The sequence below is a fragment of the Pleurodeles waltl genome, chromosome 2_2, assembly GCF_031143425.1.
Source record: "Pleurodeles waltl isolate 20211129_DDA chromosome 2_2, aPleWal1.hap1.20221129, whole genome shotgun sequence".
NCBI classification, from domain to species: Eukaryota; Metazoa; Chordata; class Amphibia; order Caudata; family Salamandridae; genus Pleurodeles; species Pleurodeles waltl.
The window spans coordinates 861666370-861685998 of NC_090439.1; the positions used below are offsets into that span (position 1 = coordinate 861666370).

At 44.6% G+C, this 19629-nt stretch overlaps 1 protein-coding gene across 2 annotated transcripts in view; it reads left to right on the top strand.

Moving 5' to 3' along the window:
• Window positions 1–19629, top strand: part of PTDSS1 (phosphatidylserine synthase 1) — a 371911-nt gene that overhangs the window by 141342 nt on the left and 210940 nt on the right. For both annotated transcript variants that reach the window (XM_069220513.1, XM_069220514.1), the window contains exon 4: window positions 1152–1276. In XM_069220513.1, the coding sequence (XP_069076614.1) occupies window positions 1152–1276 (125 nt within the window). The remainder of the gene's footprint in view (window positions 1–1151; window positions 1277–19629) is intronic.

Consider the following 19629-nt stretch of genomic DNA (forward strand, 5'->3'; position numbering starts at 1 on the left):
TTTTTTTCATGGGGTTATCCTCTCTAGGGGATTAACAATATGTGCACATGACCATGTTTCTTACAAATTATATTTTTGTTATGGGGCCCTCTAGGGACTATTTTGAGCATTACAGTCTAATGCCAAAAGTTTATTCCTGGTAAAAGGTTTATATGATAATTGTATATGTTTTAACAATCTCTCCTTATTACAGTTATGACCATAATTCAGGCCAACTTGAGATCCTTATTACACTATGACTGTTTGAACACTCTTGATATGTTTGGGTGACCCTTTTTATTTATTTCTCCTCTGTGACTGTCTTGTGTCTTTTTGGGGGGAATTGTGTTAACCAACCAGCAACTCTGATGAAGGGGTGGTGAAAGTAGTATTCTATTGGAATTAGCATGGCATATTTAAATTAGGATGTTAAACGGCTACATTTTCATTTTTTGCTGCAGATAGAGGATGAAGGTAAATGGAAGTTCTTTAGTTATATGCAGGGCCACTGGAATTATATAGCAGGAAAACATGAAATTATGAGTCGGGTTTACCAATTTATGTGGCAAGAAAAGTCCAGTTATGAATTTACAATTACAACAGCTCTAACTCAAGCAAATGCGAAACATATTGCATTGCAAATGCTTGTTTGTGTATGTGTTAATAATAGCCCCCTGCCAAGACACACCTATTTAACAACCTAGGCATATCAGTGACATGATGAGTCGAGTTTTGGAAACATGTACTGATAATCAGACCGTTTAAGCATAGACCTGGATCAAGAGTAAAACATTTTTATTTTTTGGTGGTTAATGAACTAAAAAAGGTTGTCAAACATTTGTTAGTCAGTTAATTGTGTTTCTTGTTCATGTTGTTTCAGCAATTTATCTCCACACTTTTTGGCATCTGTAAACTGTGCATTGGTTACTATTTCTTAACTGTTAGTAACCATGTCTGACTGTGCCATCCTGAATCATTGTTTCTGTTGTCAATAAAAAGCCATAATAAGTTGTAAGAGTGGAAGAGCATCAGGTATTGAGTTTGCAACTAAACACCGTAAAGACAGCCCTTTGCTTTAAATACCCATTTTCCTGTGAATGGCCGTTTATCTTCCAAAAAGTATTTAAGATGAACAGTAGAACATTTTAAAAAACGAATTTGAATCCCTGTAGGTCTCAGCGTGCTGTATTTCCTATTCCTGGTGTTCCTCCTCTTCCTTAACTTTGAGCAAGTCAAATCTGTGATGTACTGGCTGGACCCCAACCTTCGCTATGCCACTCGAGAGGCGGACGTTATGGTAGGTGGATATCTCACTTGATAATTTGTTATTAGAAAAGGACATACATATTTCAAGCCAAACTGTAATACATTGTTGATTCAAGAGTAAGAACCCAGTGTTCATAAAGTGTATTGCTGTGCCACAGGCACCTTTTTTTCTCCTTCTAATAGCTCCCTGTGCCTGTCCTTTCCATTCTGGTGTGCTGTAACAGATGAGGCAATAATCACTGTAAACATCTGGTTTGAAAAGAGATTCAATGAAGAGCGAAACAAATACTGACACTAATGTGAGCCATACATCCTGGTACTTTCCAATGCAAATCAGTCTTAGAAACACACTCTTACCAATATGGTTGTTGGTGCACATGCCGCCGAGGCTGAGGGCCCCAAGTCTTCTTTTTCGATCACTAGAATGTTATTATTGGACGAAGACTCGCTGAATGGGCATTCTCTCTGTGTTGAACCCTCTCGGGTGCTTCTACCAGTATCGAGCAAAAGCACTCTCCCCTCACTCCTAGGGTCGAATAAACCTCAGCTCAGTTTCCTTGTGCTTAGTAAATTTGTACTTTGGGTCTGTTACAGATGAAGTCGTCAATTCATTTACAGTTGATGCTTGCCCTGTCTTTCCAACAAAGTTGGTTACAAAGGTATCAAATGTTGTCTTATCTTTTGTAGCTGTTTCACGTATTGAGGGTTGCAAAGCCCAGTGTCTCAGATGCTACTAACAGTACCTTTTTTCCACCAATTCATAATGATAGCATGCAGTCCTCACGTTTTTCTGTTGTCTTTCCATTGAACTTGTCTCAGGAAAAATTTATTGTATAGGCTCTTTCTTCCAGTTGACCTACGCCCTACTGCTAATATTATGTGATAGTTGTGTACAGTGATGAACGAACAATACATTTATGAATGGGAAACGTTTTTTTCAACGCTTCTGCATTCCATACTTCCAGAATTGTGGTGGTGACTTGGACTTTAACAACACCCTTACCAATCTTAATCATCAAGGCCAGGGCGCATACACTAGGGAAATGTGTTCCTCTTGATTGCTTTGGCTACACGAAGGGGTATGCATGTTGTTCCACCTCACCAAATCTGATTGAATGTCTTGCAACAAATGGTGGATGTTTGATCCTTGCAAACTGTCTACCCTCATGGCCAAGCATACACCTAGGTACTTGAAATACTTTTTCATTACTATAAATGGTAATTCTTCACAAATAATTTTTAGTTGCTCCATCCCCATACCAATCAGAAGAAATCATTGACCTTGAATCCCAGCACTGCACCACAGTCCCTGTGTACCCATATTAGAATCTGGAAGCAGGTGTCTTCATCAGTAAGGGAAAGCATCATGTCATCCACTAGAAGCAAAACTTTAAGGACTACATCCCCGATTTTTAATCTTGTTTATCATGTCCTTATCATGAATCTCAATTGTCAGGACAAACAGCGGAAATAGAAAACACACCTGTCACACACTCTTCCCCATTCAAAATGGGTCAAAAACATCCCATCATCCCCCACAATACCTGATAGTGTCACTAAATCCTCTGTAACCATACCAGTGAATTCATTACCTGAACTGAAGCCTTCCAGACCGTATCTCAGACCATCAAGCTCACCCTGTCGAATGGCCTTCTTTGCATCTATAGAATCCAGAGTGTTCCAAGTTGTTTTTCTTCGAAGAAGTCTTTTCGGAGTCACGGAATCGAGTGACTCCTTTTCTCGGTTACAATGCGCATTGGCATCGACTTCACTGTTAGATAGTTTTCTTTCCGCTGTTGGATTCAGACGTGTTTCCTCTCGCTCCGAGATTTCGAATCAGAAAACCTTAGAAAACCTAGTTAATCGTCTGTATTGTTTCGATCGCGTTTCCCATCTAGCATCGAACAGGTAGTACCATAAAAATCTTCATTTCGCCCTTTGGGGCACGTGCGCCCGACTTGGGCCTACCACGTGGAAAGCCTGATGGATCAGACTCCATTTTGATTCTGCCCTCGGACAACACGAAGTACCCATATACAGACTAACACCTGGTTTGTAATTTGTGCCTTTCTCCGGACCATCGAGAAGAAGATTGCGAAGCCTGTCGATAGTTTTGATCGAAGAAGACCTTGAGAGATTGCAGGGCCCAAAGACTAGAAATGGCGTTGAAAAGCACCGAACATCTCGACGTCATGGAGGAAGAGCATGTGCAAACAGCAGTCTCCATCCGAGACACGACTCCGAACAGGAATCGGAAGATGATATACCGATCACGGCTGGCCAGCATGTGAGTACGTCTGCCCCTACACCCATGTATAAAAAAACAACCAGAGGCTTTGGGTACACCACTATCGCAAGGCCATGGTTTGTCCCGAAAAAAGACTGTTGGTGACCGACCTTCTGGGTCAGCGCCGAAAAAGGCCTCTCCTCCATCCATTTCAGAGTTGAGCAAGTCGGTTAAAACTTGCACCTCGACTCCAGTAAACAACCTCACTCTTCGGAGTTGAAAATTTGACACCCTGCTTTGGAGCAGAAACAATCAACTTCGTTTTCGGGGCCGAAAAAGTCCTCATACACAGAGGACAAGGACTTTCGAGAAAACTAAAGCAAATCTCGAAGCCCATGCAAGATTCTCACAAAGCTTCTGAAGAAGAGACTGAGTTTGAGCCAATATTGGAGGTAATGGATGAAAGACAATCGAGAATCCATATACATAAAGAGACTGGTCAAATCCTCACTAAACCTCCTTTAAAGAGTAAAAGAAAGCTGGCCTTTCAAGAGGAGTTAGACTCTGCTCAACCACCAGCAAAAGTGCACAAACAAAAGGAGAAACCAGTACCTCTCCCTACTTTTCCTCCTCACTCTCCACAGCTTTCTTTTTCACCTCACAATAGTCCACCGCCATTGCCTTCTCCAACACACTCATTATACTCGCATGGAGATGCAGTTGACCCATGGGATCTTTATGACCCTGATCCCATTCCAGATAATGATCCTGATCTATATCCTTCCAAACTTTCTCCACCAGAAGACACTACTGCCTACACTCAGGTAGTCTCTAGGGCAGCAGCTTATCATTGGGTGCTTATGCACTCTGAACCCCTGGAAGAAGATTTTTTATTCAATTCTCTGTCTTCCACTCACTCCAGATACCAGTGTCTCCCAATGTTGCCTGGAGTGGTTAAACATGCTGAACACATTTTTAGTGAGTCTGTCAAAGCTAGAGTCATTACCCCTAGAATTGACATAAAATATAAACCTGCCCCAGCGGACACAGACTATATCACACATCAGGTTCCTCCTGACTCGGTGGTAGTCAGCACGGCTAGAATAAGAGCTAACAGCCAGTCATCAGGAGACGCTCCTTCTCCTGATAAGGAAAGTAAAAAAATAGATGCTGCTGGCAAACGAGTAGCCACGCAAGCAGCTAACCAATGGAGAATTGCCAATTCTCAGGCACTTCTGGCCAGATACGATAGAGCCCATTGGGATGAGATGCAAGATCTTATACAGCACCTCCCAAAAGAGTATAAAAAAAGGGCACAACGGGTGGTAGAAGAGGGACAGGCTATAAGTAATAACCAAATAAGGTCTGCCCTCGATGCTGCTGATACAGCCGCAAGGAGCGTCAACCCTGCCGTTACAATTAAAAGGCATGCATGGCTGCGCGCCTCTGGTTTTAAACCAGAAATACAACAGGCAGTACTTAACATGCTTTTTGATAAGAAACATATATTTGTCCCTGAAGTAGACACCACTATAGTAAAACTGAGAAAAGACTCACACTGCTAAGGCAATGGGGGCATTTATATACCACACCATATAGAGGCTCCTTTCGCAGGCCACAGCTTAGAGGAGGATTTAAGGCACAATCCTCTGACGCTTCTAACTCCTAGACAAAGCCGGGACAACAAACTCAATATCAAAGAGGGGAATTTAGAGGCTCATACAGAGGACAATATTTCAGGAACAGAGGCAAGTTCCAAGCCTCAAAACAAGCCACTACTACATCTAAGCAGGGACTTCCTTCCCACCCTTCCACTCCACACATCTCCTGTGGGGGGAAGACTACAGCAATTCCACTCTCATTGGCAAAATATCACCACAGACAATTTGGTGTTATCAATTATCCGCAATGGCTATTGCCTAGAATTAATCTCCACCCTTCCAAACATTACACCACGTCACCACAAATTGTCCCCAGAACACAACGTTCTGCTGCAACAAGAGGTACAAACACTACTATTAAAACAAGCAATAGAATTGGTTCCACGTTCTCAATAGGGAACAGGAGTATACTCAACATACTTCCTCATTCCCATAAAAGATGGCACCCTCAGACCCATCTTGGACCTCAGGCCTCTCATACATCCTGTTAGAACATTTTCACATGGAAACTCTGCAGGATGTCATTCCACTACTACAAAAAGAAGATTACATGGCTGCTTTAGACCTCAAAGATGCGTATTTCCATATACCCATCCGTCCAGCTCACAGAAAATAACTCAGGTTCGTCATAGCAGGAAAACATTACCAGTTCAAAGTTTTGCCATTCGGCATAACAGCTCCAAGAGTGTTCACAAAATGTCTAGCAGTAGTAGTAGCCTAATTAAGAAGACAACACATTCACGTCTTTCCATATCTAGATGATTGGCTAATAAAATCAAGCAATTTTACACAATGCCAACAATACACTCAATATGTGATAGAAACCCTGCATACACTAGGGTTTACTCTCAATTACCAAAAATCACACCTTCAACCAGCACAAGTACAACCTTACCTACGTGCTATTCTAAATACTCAAAAAGCCCTAGCATATCCAAATACACAAAGGATGCAACCTTTCCAAAATCTCATCCAAACCTACAGCCAAATCAACAATATACTGTAAGATTTATCATGAAAATTCTAGGGATGATGGCATCTTGCATAGCTGTAGTTCCACATGCAAGACTAAACATGAGGCCCTTATATCACTGCCTCTCACAACAATGGTCTCAGGCACACGGTCAACTTCAAGATCTAGTGTTGACGGACCAGCAAACACATATGTCCCTTCAGTGGTAGAATCTCAGCAATCTAATGAAGGGGCGGTCATTTCAAGACCCTGTGACTCAAACCATAATCGCAACAGACGCATCCATGATAGGTTGGGGAGCTCATCTCAACAATTATACCATTCAAGAGGAATGGGATGCCAAACAGAAACAGCTTTACATAAATCACCTAGAATTATTAGCTGTATTTCTTGCGTTTCAACTTCTTCTCATACCGAAGACTGTTCTAATAAAAACAGACAACATGACAACCATGTATTACCCCAACAAACAGGGCGGGACACTGTCCCTACTAGCCCAAACAATATGGAATTGGGCAATTCACTCAATCAGCTGGCAGATCTCTTGAGCAGGAATCACCAACAAACTCACGAATCGGAGATTCACTCCCAAGTACTTCAAAAGTTTCTTCAAAAGTGGGGAACACCAGCAATAGACCTTTTTGCAACAAGCGAAAACTCAAAATACCAAAACTTCACATCCAGACACCCACATCCCCTATCCAAGGGCAATGCTCTATGGATCAGTTGGTCAGGGATATTTGCTTACTCTTTTCCCTCTCTCCCACTCCTTCCCTTTCTGGTCAGCAAACTACATCAAACATCACTCACCATGATACTGATAGCCCCAACACGAGCGTGTCAGCATTGGTACACAACACTCCTAGATCTGTCTGTAGTACCTCATTCCAAAATCCCAAACAGACCAGACTTCTTAACACAAACAAAGGTCAAATAAGGCACCCAAACCCCAATGCTCTGAATCTGGCGATTTGGCTCCTGGAATCATAGAATTTGGTTACCTAAAGCTTCCATCAGAATGTATGCAAGTAATTAGACAATGTTACGCAAACAAGTGGAAAAGATTTGTCTACTACTGTCAATCTAAAAACACTGAACCACTTACAGCAGCTATACAAGATATTGTATGCTATTTACTTCATTTGCAGAAATCAAATTTAGCTTTCTCATCCATCAAAATTCACCTTACTGCAATATCTGCTTATTTACAAACTATTCAACACACTTCTCTATTCAGAGTTCCTGTTAATAAAGCCTTCATGCAAGGATTAAAACAAATATTTCCACCCAGAACACCATCTGTTCCTTCCTGGAATTTAAATGTCTTACTTACCAGACTCATGGGCCTACCTTTGAACCCATTCATTCTTGTCAAATTACATTTTTAACATGGAAAGTTGCCTTCCTTGTAGCTATTACTTCTATACAAAGATTTATTGAAATACAGGCGTTCACTCTTGATGAACCCTTCCACCAAGTACACAAACATAAAGTTGTACTTACGACAAATCAAAAATTTCTACCAAAAGTTGTATCTCCTTTTCACATCAACCAAACAGTGGAATTTCCAGTCTTTTTTCCACAGCCAGCCAGAAAGAGCTCTTCATACTTTAGATCTCAAAAGATCCCAAAATGTACTATGTAAGGAAATGCCTTCCTTGGCATGGTTACCCCCTGACGTTTTGGCTTTTGTTGATGCCAGTTATGATTGAAAGTGTGCTGGGACCCTGCTAACCAGGCCCCAGCACCAGTGTTCTTTCCCTAAACTGTACCTTTGTTCCCACAATTGGCACAGCCCTGGCACACAGATAAGTCCCTTGTAAATGGTACTCCTGGTACCAAGGGCCCTGATGCCAGGAAAGGTCTCTGAGGGCTTCAGCATGTCTTGTGCCACCCTGGGGACCCCTCACTCAGCACATCCACACTGTCTCAGCTTGTGTGTGCTTGTGGGGAGAAAATGACTAAGTCGACATGGCACCCCCCCCAGAGTGCCATGCCCACCTCTCACTGCCTGTGGCATAGGTAAGTCACCCCTCTAGCAGGCCTTACAGCCCTAAGGCAGGGTGCACTATACCACAGGTGAGGGCATATGTGCATGAGCGTCATGCCCCTACAGTGTCTAAGCAAAACCTTAGACATTGTAAGTGCAGGGTAGCCATAAAGAGTATATGGTCTGGGAGTTTGTCAAACACAAACTCCACAGTTCCATAGTGGCTACACTGAAATCTGGGACATTTGGTATCAAACTTCTCCGCACAATAAATGCACACTGATGCCAGTGTGGGATTTATTGTAAAATACACCCAGAGGGCATCTTAGAGATGCCCCCTGAATACTAGTCCGACTCCTAGTGCTAGGCTGACCAGTTTCTGCCAGCCTGCCACAACCAGATGAGTTTCTGGCCACATGGGGTGAGTGCCTTTGTCACTCAATGGCCAGGAACAAATCCTATACTGGGTGGAGGTGCTTCTCACCCTACTCGCAGGAACTGTAACACCTGCCGGTGAACCTCAAAGGCTCATGCCTTTTGTTACAGCACCCCAGGTCATCCCACTTTTGGAGGCAAGGCAGGAGAGGATAATGAGAAAAATGAGGAGGAGTCACCCACCAGTCAGGACAGCCGCTAAGGTGTCCTGAGCTGAGGTGACCTCTGCCTTTAGAAATCCTCCATCTTGAGTTTGTAGGATTCCCCCAATAGGAATAGGGATGTGCCTCCCTCCCCCTCAGGGAGGAGGCATAAAGAGGGTGTAACCACCCTCCAGGACAGTAGCCATTGGCTACTGCCCTCCTGACCTAATCACACCCCAAAATTTAGTATTTAGGGGCGACCCAGGAAATGAGATTCCTGTTAACTACACAAAGAAGGACTGCTGACCTGAAAGCCCTGCAGAGACAACGGAGACGACAAGTGACTTGGCCCCAGCCCTACCGGCCTGTCTCCAGACTCAAAGAACCTGCACCGCGATGCATCCGACAGGAACCAGTGACCTCTGAAGAATCAGAGGACTGCCCTGAAACCCAAGGTCTAAGAAACTCCAGAGAACAGCTGCACTGGTCACCAACAGCAACATCTTTGCGACAAAGAAGCAACTTTTAAAGACCTCACTCTTCCCGCCGGAAGCGTGAGACTTCACACTCTGCACCCAGCATCCCCAGCTCGAGCTCCAAACACTGCAGAGAGGACTCCCAGGCGACTGGGACGACGTGAGTAACCTGAGTCGACCCCCCTGCACACCCACAGCGACGCCTGCGGAGAGGATCCAGAGTCTCCCCCTGACCGCGACTGCCTGGTAACAAAGAACAAGACGCCTGGACCAGGCACTGCACCAGCAGCCCCCAGGACCGAAAGGAACCAACCTCCAGTGCAGGAGTGACCAGCAGGCGGCCCTCTTCCTATCCCAGTCGGTGGCTGGCCCGAGAAGCCCCCCTGTGCCCTTCCTGCATTTCCTAAGTGACCCCCGGGTCCTTCTATTGCTTTCAATAGCAAACCCGGCACTAACTTTGCACACTTCACCTGGCCACCCCTGTGCCGCTGAGGGTGTGTATGCTCTACAAAACCCCCCTGGTCTGCTCCCCGAGGACGCAGGTACTTACCTGCCAGCAGACCAGAACCAGACCACCCCTGTTCTTCATAGGCACCTATGTGTTTTGGGCCTTTCTTTGACCTCTGCACCAGACCGGCCCTGTGTTGCTGGTGCGGTTGCTTTGGGGTTGCCTTGAACCCCCAGTGGTGGGTTGCCTATGCCCAGGAGACTGACTGTGTAATTGCTTTAGTTACCTGCAAAACCTAACCAAACTTACCTCCCTTAGGAACTGTTGATTTTTGCACTGCGTCCACTTTTAAATAGCTTATTGCCATTTTAACCTATACGATGTGTACTACTGCTTTAATTCAAAGTTCCTTACTTACCTGTGTGGAGTACCTTGCATTTTATGTATTTACTTCAAATGTTGAATCTTGTGATTAGTTATATGCAGGGCCAATGGAATTATATGGCAAGAAAAGACAAAATTATGAGGCAGGGTTGACCAGTTTATGTGACAAGAAAAGTTTAGTTATAAATTTACAATGCCATTAGCTTTAAATCAAGAAAATGCACGACCTATTGCATTACAAATGCTTGTTCACTATTATGAAGTCTGCTCTTCTCATAGGCCAGCATTGGAAAGTCCCTTATATAATTTTAAGTGGTAATTTCTGATCTGAAAGGAGTGACATTGTCACGTTTGGTATGGTTGGAATGGTGGTGAGAAATCCTGCTTACTGGTGAAGTTAGATGTAACATTACTATTTTAGAAATTACACTTTTAGAAAGTAGGCATTTCTCTGCACTTACTGCTCTCTGTGCCCTCCAGTCCACGTCTGGTCTGTGCTGGTTGACAGCTCCCAGTGTTCATTCCACCCAGATAGCAATAAACACAGGACACACAGCTGCATCTGCATACTGATGGTTTTTCCTGGGCTCGAACAGTGGAGGGGCTCTCACTTACACTTAAAAGGCTAGTGGCCTGGCCCCATACACCAGACTGATAACCCCCACAGATCTCCTGGCAGACAGGACTGTGTTGAAAGGGGAACTGTTGCACTTCAAAACCACTCTTTGAAGTCTCCTCTACTACAAAGGCACATTTAGGTATATATATACTGCGTCTGTGACACCCCCCCTCATATCAGACACTTCTGGACCTACAACCAGACTGATAGAAGGAGGGCTGTGTTGCCCAAAGGACTCATCTGTGCTGCTTTTATGAAAGGACTGCTCTCCTGCTTGTGCCCTGCTGCTCCCTGACTCTGCCGGCAGGACTCTGCCTTCCCCCACTAGTGATCTCCAAGGGACTGAGCTTGCCTCTTGTTAAGAAGTCTCAGGGCCATCAAAGACTTCACCAGAGAGAGAAAACCCACTGCTTGAGAAAACTGATGCAACTCCTGCAAAATTCGACACAGTGCCAACCTTGCGGATGAAAAATCACTGCATCGCCTACTGGATCAATGCAGCGTCTGTTTCATCTTCCAGTGTGTTCTAGATTTTCCACTCATTGTCCCTGGGTGTCAAAATATCCCCGCACCGCAGTAAGGAGCCAAGACTGCGCACTCAGAAATCGATGCATCACCTTGCCTGCAAGGAAAGAATCAACGCATCACCTCTGCCGCGCCGGAAAAATCAACACATCACTTTATTTTCCAAGGCATCACCTCCTCTGCCTTGATATTTTTTACGCATACCTAGTACTGTGTGTTAAAAAGATAAAACCACTGATTCTTATGGATTAAAACCCATCTAAACCTTTAAAAAGTGATATCTCGACTTGTGCACGTTGGATTTCGGTTGTTTTGGTCTTATTTTATTCAGATAAATATCTATTTTTCTAAACCGGTGTGGAGTTCTTTTTGTGGTGTTTTCACTGTGTTACTGTCGGAGTTATTGCACAAATACTTTACATGTTGCCTTCTACGTTAAGCCTGCCTGCTCTGTGCCAAGCTTCTGCAGGGTGAGCACAGGATAATTTAGGTGGTGTTGTGACTTACTCTCACTAGGATTGTGGTCCCTACTTGGAGATGGGTGCATATCTCCTCCAACTAGGGACTCAATTTCTAACACTGGCTCACCAGACTATAAATTAATGTAAATTATGACATGGCTTCCCAAGAATTACTTCTCTCATTGTCATTCTGCACACATTTCATCAGTCAACAATGGAGTGCAAACATCACCCTCAACTGCAGGAACCACATTGGAGAATTGATCAACACAACTGCAAGGTTTTTTGCAAGCAACATGCTGAGGCGCAAACAGCATGTTATGTTTCTATATGTCTCTCTAATACATTTATTTGGAAATCCTCCAGTAAGACTAGATTGCAAAATGATCTCCATCTGTGAACCTCCGAGAACTGCGAGACACACTGTCCACCAGGAAAGACCCATCAGAATTGAAGTCAGTCTTGCCGTTTCTCAAACCCCTTTTTTTTTTTTAACATAACCCCAGAACCAACATTGACTTTTGTGGTCCACAATATGTAACTATCATCTGCTTCTTTTTGGTTTTACACTCAGTGACTTTGCTTTAATCTGTTTTAAATCGACATCTGCCATGAAAGTATCACCTTGATTGTTCTCATTTTACTAGGATGGACCAAACCAGTTCTAGTAGTTCATTCCATCAGTAAACAAAAAGGAGAGATCCCAGTGGTAGAATATGGACCAGTGTGATAACCCCCAAATCTTTTCTTGACAACAAGCTACAGTGTAGTGACTGATACCGCTAATTCTCAAAAGCACTTCCATATTTTCAGATACATCGTTATCTGTGTGACAGATTCTTTCAGAAAACGTTTGAAAGCAAAATCTTAGGTCAGAACCAACACATCATCCTCTGCATTCATGGACTCAAGTAAAAGAATAGTCCCCCAGAGCAATTAGGTAACGCATATATTGAGGTATGCTAGACGTTAGTCCAGCAAAATAGAAATCCAGTATATCCCAAGCATGCTCCAGAAACTGTACAGGGGTGTCACTTGCTGTCCAGTGTCTATTAGGTAGGACACATTACTCCAGTATTGGAACTTTCATAGATTCACATGCTTGTATCATTCCCCGTTGTCGAGATGGGAGCTCCCGGTACATTAAACTAGCAATATAGAAGGAACTACAATGAAAAAAGGCCCAAAGGCTTTCCACTGCGCTCTGGACCACTCTACTCTACCTGCATTCTGAGGAAGCAGAACACTCTTTAGAGTCTCTTTTGGATTATGCAGAACTCCTGTGAGTAGAACTGGAAGGGATGTAAGCTTTAGAAGACATATGTTTTGTCTTTTTGAGAGCTTTTTTAGCTGGATCCTCAGAATGATGAGCCTGAGGAGATCTGCCCCTTTTTTGAAACTTTCTTGAAGAAGAGGCGGATTCCTCACTATCAGAACCAGAAGCAGGGTTTGATCTGGATTTCAATTTCTGTAGTCAAATCAGTAGGCTCCCCTCCCTGCCTTTGAGGGTTTTGTTAGAAAAAGTTCTGATACCTTACAGTCCTTGGCTACATGATCAGGATAGAGGCAATAAATGCAGTCACTTGTGTGGATCTTCAAAATTAAGCCTCCTTTTTCCACAGGTTTTGCAGGCTCTAAAAAAGGCTTTTCTTTTCCTTGTCTGACATGTTGAATTTTAATAAAATAGAATTCCCTTAGGCCAGGGAACATTCTGAACCTTACTTGCTGAAGAAATCTTCTTTCTTTTGTGAGAAAAGCCCTAGGAAAAGACCTTTGGAGATTTGAGTGAGCAGAGCTCAGTGGAGACTCTCTAGCACAACGTGCAGTAGAAAATCTGAAGAAATTGAGCTTCTCACAAGAGGGTTCTAGAGGGAGGGACTTGCTTTGGTCCTTTTCACTCATAGAGACAAGGATAGGCTACTAAGGTGAAAGCCTCTGGGCCTTTTTTCATTGTAGTTGCTTCTATATTGCTATTTTAATGTACCGGGTGCTCCCATCTTGACGACGGAGAATGATTCAAGCATGTGAATCTATGAAAGATTCCAGTACTGGAGAACTACAGTTACAGGTAAGTAACTAATTTTCTTTTTCAGTTACTTACCCAATCATACACCTGCCAAGGCAGGAGCCCAAAATGACTCGGGCAAAGTTTTCTTTGTGGATGTACAGCCCATATGGCCAACATGGGCAGTACCAATTAATTTACGTTGTAAACCCTCTATGGGGTATCCATTTATTACCCCTCAGTAAAATTCCAGATTTTACTTTCAACTCCTGAGAAATACTGCAGTCAGAAAGGAGCAAGCCAGAATAACCAGCATTTGCAAAGCCAATTTGACTCGCCCATGCAAGAGCTATTGGCATTGCCAATGTATTGTAGCCATGTTGTACGCAAGCGTAGCTGCTGTTCAGCATGGCTAAACATTTGTGGCATAGAGGAGAGTGGTGTGGGTGGCATAGGATGGAGTAGCATTGAGTGGCATAGAGTGGCATGTCGCTGCATTGTAGCATGCAGTGGCATAGTTTAGAGTGGTGCAGGGTAGAGTAGAGTGGTCCAGAGCGCAGTGGCCTTGAGTATAGTGGTGCAGATTGGAGTGGTGTAGAGTAAAGTGCAGTAGAGGGGCATAGAGTGCAGTGGTGTGGAGTGCTGCAGAGTAGAGTGCATTGATGCCAAGTAGAGTGACCCAGAGTGTAGTGGCATATATTGTATTGACGCAGAGTACAATCAAGTGCAGTGGTGCAGAGTATAGTGACATAGAGTTCAATGGCTGAGAATGCAGTGTTGCAAAGTAGAATGTTGTAGAGTGTATTGGCATAGTGTCAAGTGGTACAGTGATGCAAAGTAAAATAGAGTGGCACAGTGTGGTTCTGTAGAGTGCAGTGGCACAGATTGTTGCACAGTATAAGTGTAGTGGCATAGAGTGCAGTTGTGCAGAGTTGATTGGCATAGAGTGCATTGTTTATGAGTAGAGTTTTGTAGAGTGCAGTGGTTTAGAGTACAGTACAGTGGCATAGTGTAGAGTGATGCAAAGTGGAGTGGTGTGAGAATAGAGTGGAGTGGCACAGAGTGGAGTCGAATGCCTGGGCGTAGAGTGGATTGTTTCAGAGTAGAGTGGAGTGGTGCAGTGGCATAGAGTACAGTGGCGAAGAGTGGAGTGAGCTACAGTAGTGTGACTTACAGTAGAGTGTGATAGATTCAGTGGCATAGATTGGAGTGGTGCAGTGACAGAGAGGAGTGGAATAGTTGTGTAGAGTGCAGTGGCGTAGAGTAGATTGAGTAGAGTGAAGTGCCATGGAGTGTTGTAGAGTGGAGTGGTACGGGATAGAATGATGTGGTGTAGGATAGAGTGGGGTAGTATGCAGTGGTGCAGAATAGATTTGAGTTACATGCAGTTTATTAGCATAGATTGCAGTGGCGGAGAGTGGTGTGGTACAGAGTAAAGTGTTTTGGCGTAGAGTGCAGTTGCATAGAGTGTAGTGTTGCAGAGTGAAGTGGCAAAGAGTGCAGTGGTACAGAGTATAGTACAGTGGAGTGGTGTGGTGTATAGTGCAGTGGCATGGAGGGGTGCAGGGTAGAGTGAAGTGGTGTAAAGTGGAGTATACATGGTGTTGTAGCACACTGTCATTACAGCCAGCACATTTTCAATTGAAATGACCTATATTTTCATATTCATGCAGTTTTACTGATAAAAATATACAGCGTACAAACCATAATGTGTGGAAATATCATCACTTAGGTGTATTTATTTGTTTTCATCATATTAAAATGATTGTTTCCACCACACTTCAGAATTACTATTTTTTTTCCTCATTTGTGCTCTCCTAATTTTGATAAATTCTGAAATATCTGCATAGTTAATTTACGGACTTTTATATGTTGTGTGCTAGATCAGTCAATCTGTTGACTTATAGAGCGTGACTTGTCACACGTGAGGGTATGCAGGTGCTGGCCGAGTCTCAGTCTCAGAGCCACTTTTTCAGCATCCCAGGGAACTCTTGTACAGCAGGAGCAGCCTTGATGCAGGCGGAGGCCATCCAGGCTTTAGCTATGATGAAGGAGAAAGAGCAGCCTTCTGCTGTGTTGTGTTGTATGCAGGGATATGGGCCAGCACGAGGGAGGTGAAGCGGAGGTATCTTTAGGGTTTGTGGAATCTCAGGCGGTGGTTGATGTAGGCAGGTGCGGAGACGTTAAGGGCCTTGAACGCATGGGTGAGGAGCTACAATTTGCCATCTCTTCTGAACTGGGAGATAGTGGAGTTTTTTGAGGTGGGGTTGGTTTGGGTGCAACGAGGGAGATCCAGGATGAGTCTTGCTGAGGCGTTCTGGATGGTCTGTAGTCTATGAACTTGGTGCGCCTCAGTTCCCACAAAGAGGGTATTTCCGTAGTACAGTTGACTGGTGACAAGAGCTAGGGTGATAATGCGTCTCACGTTTTGAGGAAGCCACTTAAAAATCTTACGTAATTCGAGCAGGATGAAGAAGCAGGAGGATGACACTGCGTTGAATTGGGGTCTCATGGTGAGTTTTATGTCTAGGTTGATACAGAGCTTCCTGGCGTACTCAGATGGTCTTGGAGTGGGCACCAGTTCTATGGGCCGCAAGGAGGCGTCCGAGTGGGTCGCTGCCGATGCTGATTATGCATTGGTAGAAGTTGGTTCTGGGAGTGGTGAAGTTGTTGGAGAGGGAGAGGATGAGTTGTGCGTCATCGGCATAGAATATAATGTTAAGTCCATTGGATCTGAATATGTTGGCAAGATGGGGACATGTAGATGTTATAGAGGGTGGAGCTGAGTGATGTGTCTTGAGAGACTTTGCAGATTATAGGTTTGGGTTTAAAGGGGAAGGGTACAAGGTATACTTATTGTATTCTGTCTGTGAGGAAGTAGGTGATACATCTGAGGGAGGGTCCTTGGACACCTATGTCGTGAAGTCTGGCGATGAGCATATGGTGGGAGATGGTGTCGAAGACTGCAGAGAGATAGAGGAGGATAAGGGCAGCTGTCTCGCCTTTGTCAAGGAGGGCCTAGAGGTAGTCTGTGGCTGCTATCAGGGCTGTCTCTGTGCTGTGGGTACTGCGGAATCCAAATTGGGAACCACCCAGGAGATGATTGTGTTTCAGGTAGATGGTTGTTGCTTGATAGATTTTTCAATGACTTTGGCTGGGAAAGGAAGCACGCAGATGGGTCTGTAGTTGCTGAGTTCATTGGGTTCTGCTTAAGGTTTCTTCAGCAGGGATTTAATTTCTGCATGTTTCCAGTCTTCTGGGAAGCTGACCGGATCCGGTGAGGTGTAGCAGTTGAGAAAGTCTTTGGGCTTGAGCTAGGGGTTGATGTTTCTCTAGATGGTGGCAGTTTTGTCATAGAGGAAATCTACAAGGCTGTTGTATAGGTCCTGACAGGGAGAGCTGTTGCTTTTCGCCATTGCAGGGTTGGTGAATTCCTTGACTATGTAGAAGACCCCTTTACTGTTGTTGGGGTTAGCTTTGATGTGCGATGCCAGGCCTTTTTTCGTCTTATTTAGTTGGTGGTGCTATAAGTTGATTGCTTATTTGTAGGTAGTTCTGTTGGCTGGGTCTTTGTTGGTGCGCCACTTTCTCTCTTGGTGCTTGCAGTGGCGCTTGGCTGTCCTGAGCAGCATACCAGAGGCTTGCTTGGTGGATCTTCTGTATTTCTTGTTCCTGATGGGGGTGACGATGTCAGTGATCCAGGTGTTGAAGCTTTTGGCATCCTTGTTCTCGTTGTGGTGTTTGGGCGGGTTGAGGTAAGGGTGTTGGTCCATTTAGTCTCTGTGGCTTTGTTAAATCTGTGACGAGCGGCTGGAGGGGGGGGGGGGCATGGGGATCATGATGATGAAGTGGGCGATTGAGTGATCTGTTCATGTGCGTTCAGTGGTGTGGCTGTATTTGATGCAGTCACTGGAGGTGAATTTGGGGTCGAGCATGTGTCCAGCGATGTTCGTGGGGTCGTGTATAGGTTGGATGAGGGTGATGTTGTTCAGGCTGTCAAGGACGCCTGTTTGGATAGTGAAGTTGAGGTGTTACATTGCTGGGATGGTGTTGTCTGTCTTGGTGGTGCATTTGATGAAGTCTCTGTGGACGATGACGATTCCTCCGTGTGGCTTGTTGATGCAGTCACAGTGGTTGGTTCTGTGTTCTGCTGGTATGGCGGTGACAATGTTGACCGGGTTGAACCAGGTCTCGGCTGGTAAGATGTTGGGCGCTAGAGTGTCAATAAGGTCACAGACCCCGGTGGCGTGTTTGCTGAGTGTGCGAGTGTTGAGGAGGGTGCATGAGAGCTGGTGGCGGGTAGCTGGTGTTGCGTGTGGAATGGGCTGGATGTTACTGAGAGGGCTGGGAGCATGAGTGCTGTGATGGGTGAAGTGGCAGAGGGTGCAGGTGAAAGGTCCTACAGTGGATTGTGATGCCGCGCGGTGGCAGTGTTCATGGCAGCATTCCAAAGTCGAGGACGCGGAGGGTGGTAGAAGTGTGGTTGGTGGTTGGACCAGGGTTCCTAGCACTGGATGCAGTCCAGGCGCGGAAGAGGGCAAGGCTGGCTTTTCTTTTGTGTGCCTTTGGTGTGCCAGTGCCACAGCTCTGCGGCCGCCATTAAGTAGGTCCTGGGAGGTGAGAGGGGCGCTAGGAGGTGGTGGGCAGAGCTGGTAAAAAGGCAGGAAGGTGGTGGGGGGGTACAGGAGTGGGAAAAGGGCAAAAAAGGTGTAGCAGCAAAAGCGGACTAACAGGGCCCACAGGGGGCAGAACAAAGCAAAAAGAGAGCAAAAAAGAATGAAGGAATAGGGTGAGAACAAAACAATAGGCAAAAGATAAGTGGAATGTAAGAAAATCGAGCAGGAAATTGGCTGGAGGCGCAGCAAAAAGGGTGGAAAAGAGCAGGAGCAGCAAAAAGGGAGGGAAAGAAAGCAGGAAGAGGCTTGAGAAGAGATTAGCGTAGAAGCAGTAACAGGAAGAAGAATGCAGCAGATAAGACAGGGCCTGGAAGAATGCGAATCCTGTAGCTTTTTGAGGGCCAACAGAGGTAGGTGGAGAGCTGGACATGCTCAGAAAAAAGCCTTTCCTCACAGCAGGATTGTCCCTTAAATCCACCCTCTTTGACGTCAGAAAAAGAAAACCAAACACTAAACTCTCTCATAAGACATAGCCTGACATTTGAGCTCTGTCGTCAAATTAACAGCAAAGGTGACCAGATGTAAAGGCCTGTTTACAGACAATGAGCAGTTGTAAGAATAACATAATTGGCAATGCTCCGGAGGAGGGACAAACTCAACCTGGACTTCCTAAAATAAATAAAGTCATCAAATACAAATCAAGAAAATGTGAATTACAAACCACAAAGCCAATGGTAAGCATGAAACAAATGCATTCCCAGGGAAGCTTTACGAATATCCCCAAGATTATGTAGAAAACCAGACCGCTGCGCTGTCTGGTAGGCTTCAACCTAAAAATGCCTTTAAATGCAGCTCGAGTAAACTAGGAAAGTATGTATAAATAAGAAGTATCACAACTAAAACGAACAGTGAATAACATTGCAGTTGAAAACGCAAACTGACTTGATGTGTAGATTAATTTTTAATTATTTTTAAAGTGACAAGATGGCAGTGTTTCATTTTTATTTATTTTGATAAACAATTTTCATTAATTTTCAAAGAAAAACAGCACAAAGAAAAGCACATCCAACTTGTAGCCCCAGGCCAACATTAGGCAAATATATGTGCAGTACAAGTTTCAGCAACCCAGGATATTGAAAGCTATTAGTCAGGAACCTCAAATCTCTGGATCCCCCTGGATTTCACATGAGTTGTCACAGCTGTTTCCCCAACACTCTAGCCTGTTTGCGGGGGCATACTCTCGCTTTGTAAACTGGCTTTTCTTGTCTTGTGCACCAGTCTGCCCCTCGCCTCCTTTTAGGGAGGGGTGGCGCAGTCGAGGAGCTCCAATTGTTTGCAATATCTCTTTTCGCCACCATCAAGCCAGTTCCAACAAAAGCACAGTCAGCTCGTGAACCACCCACACCCTCCATCACACCCAA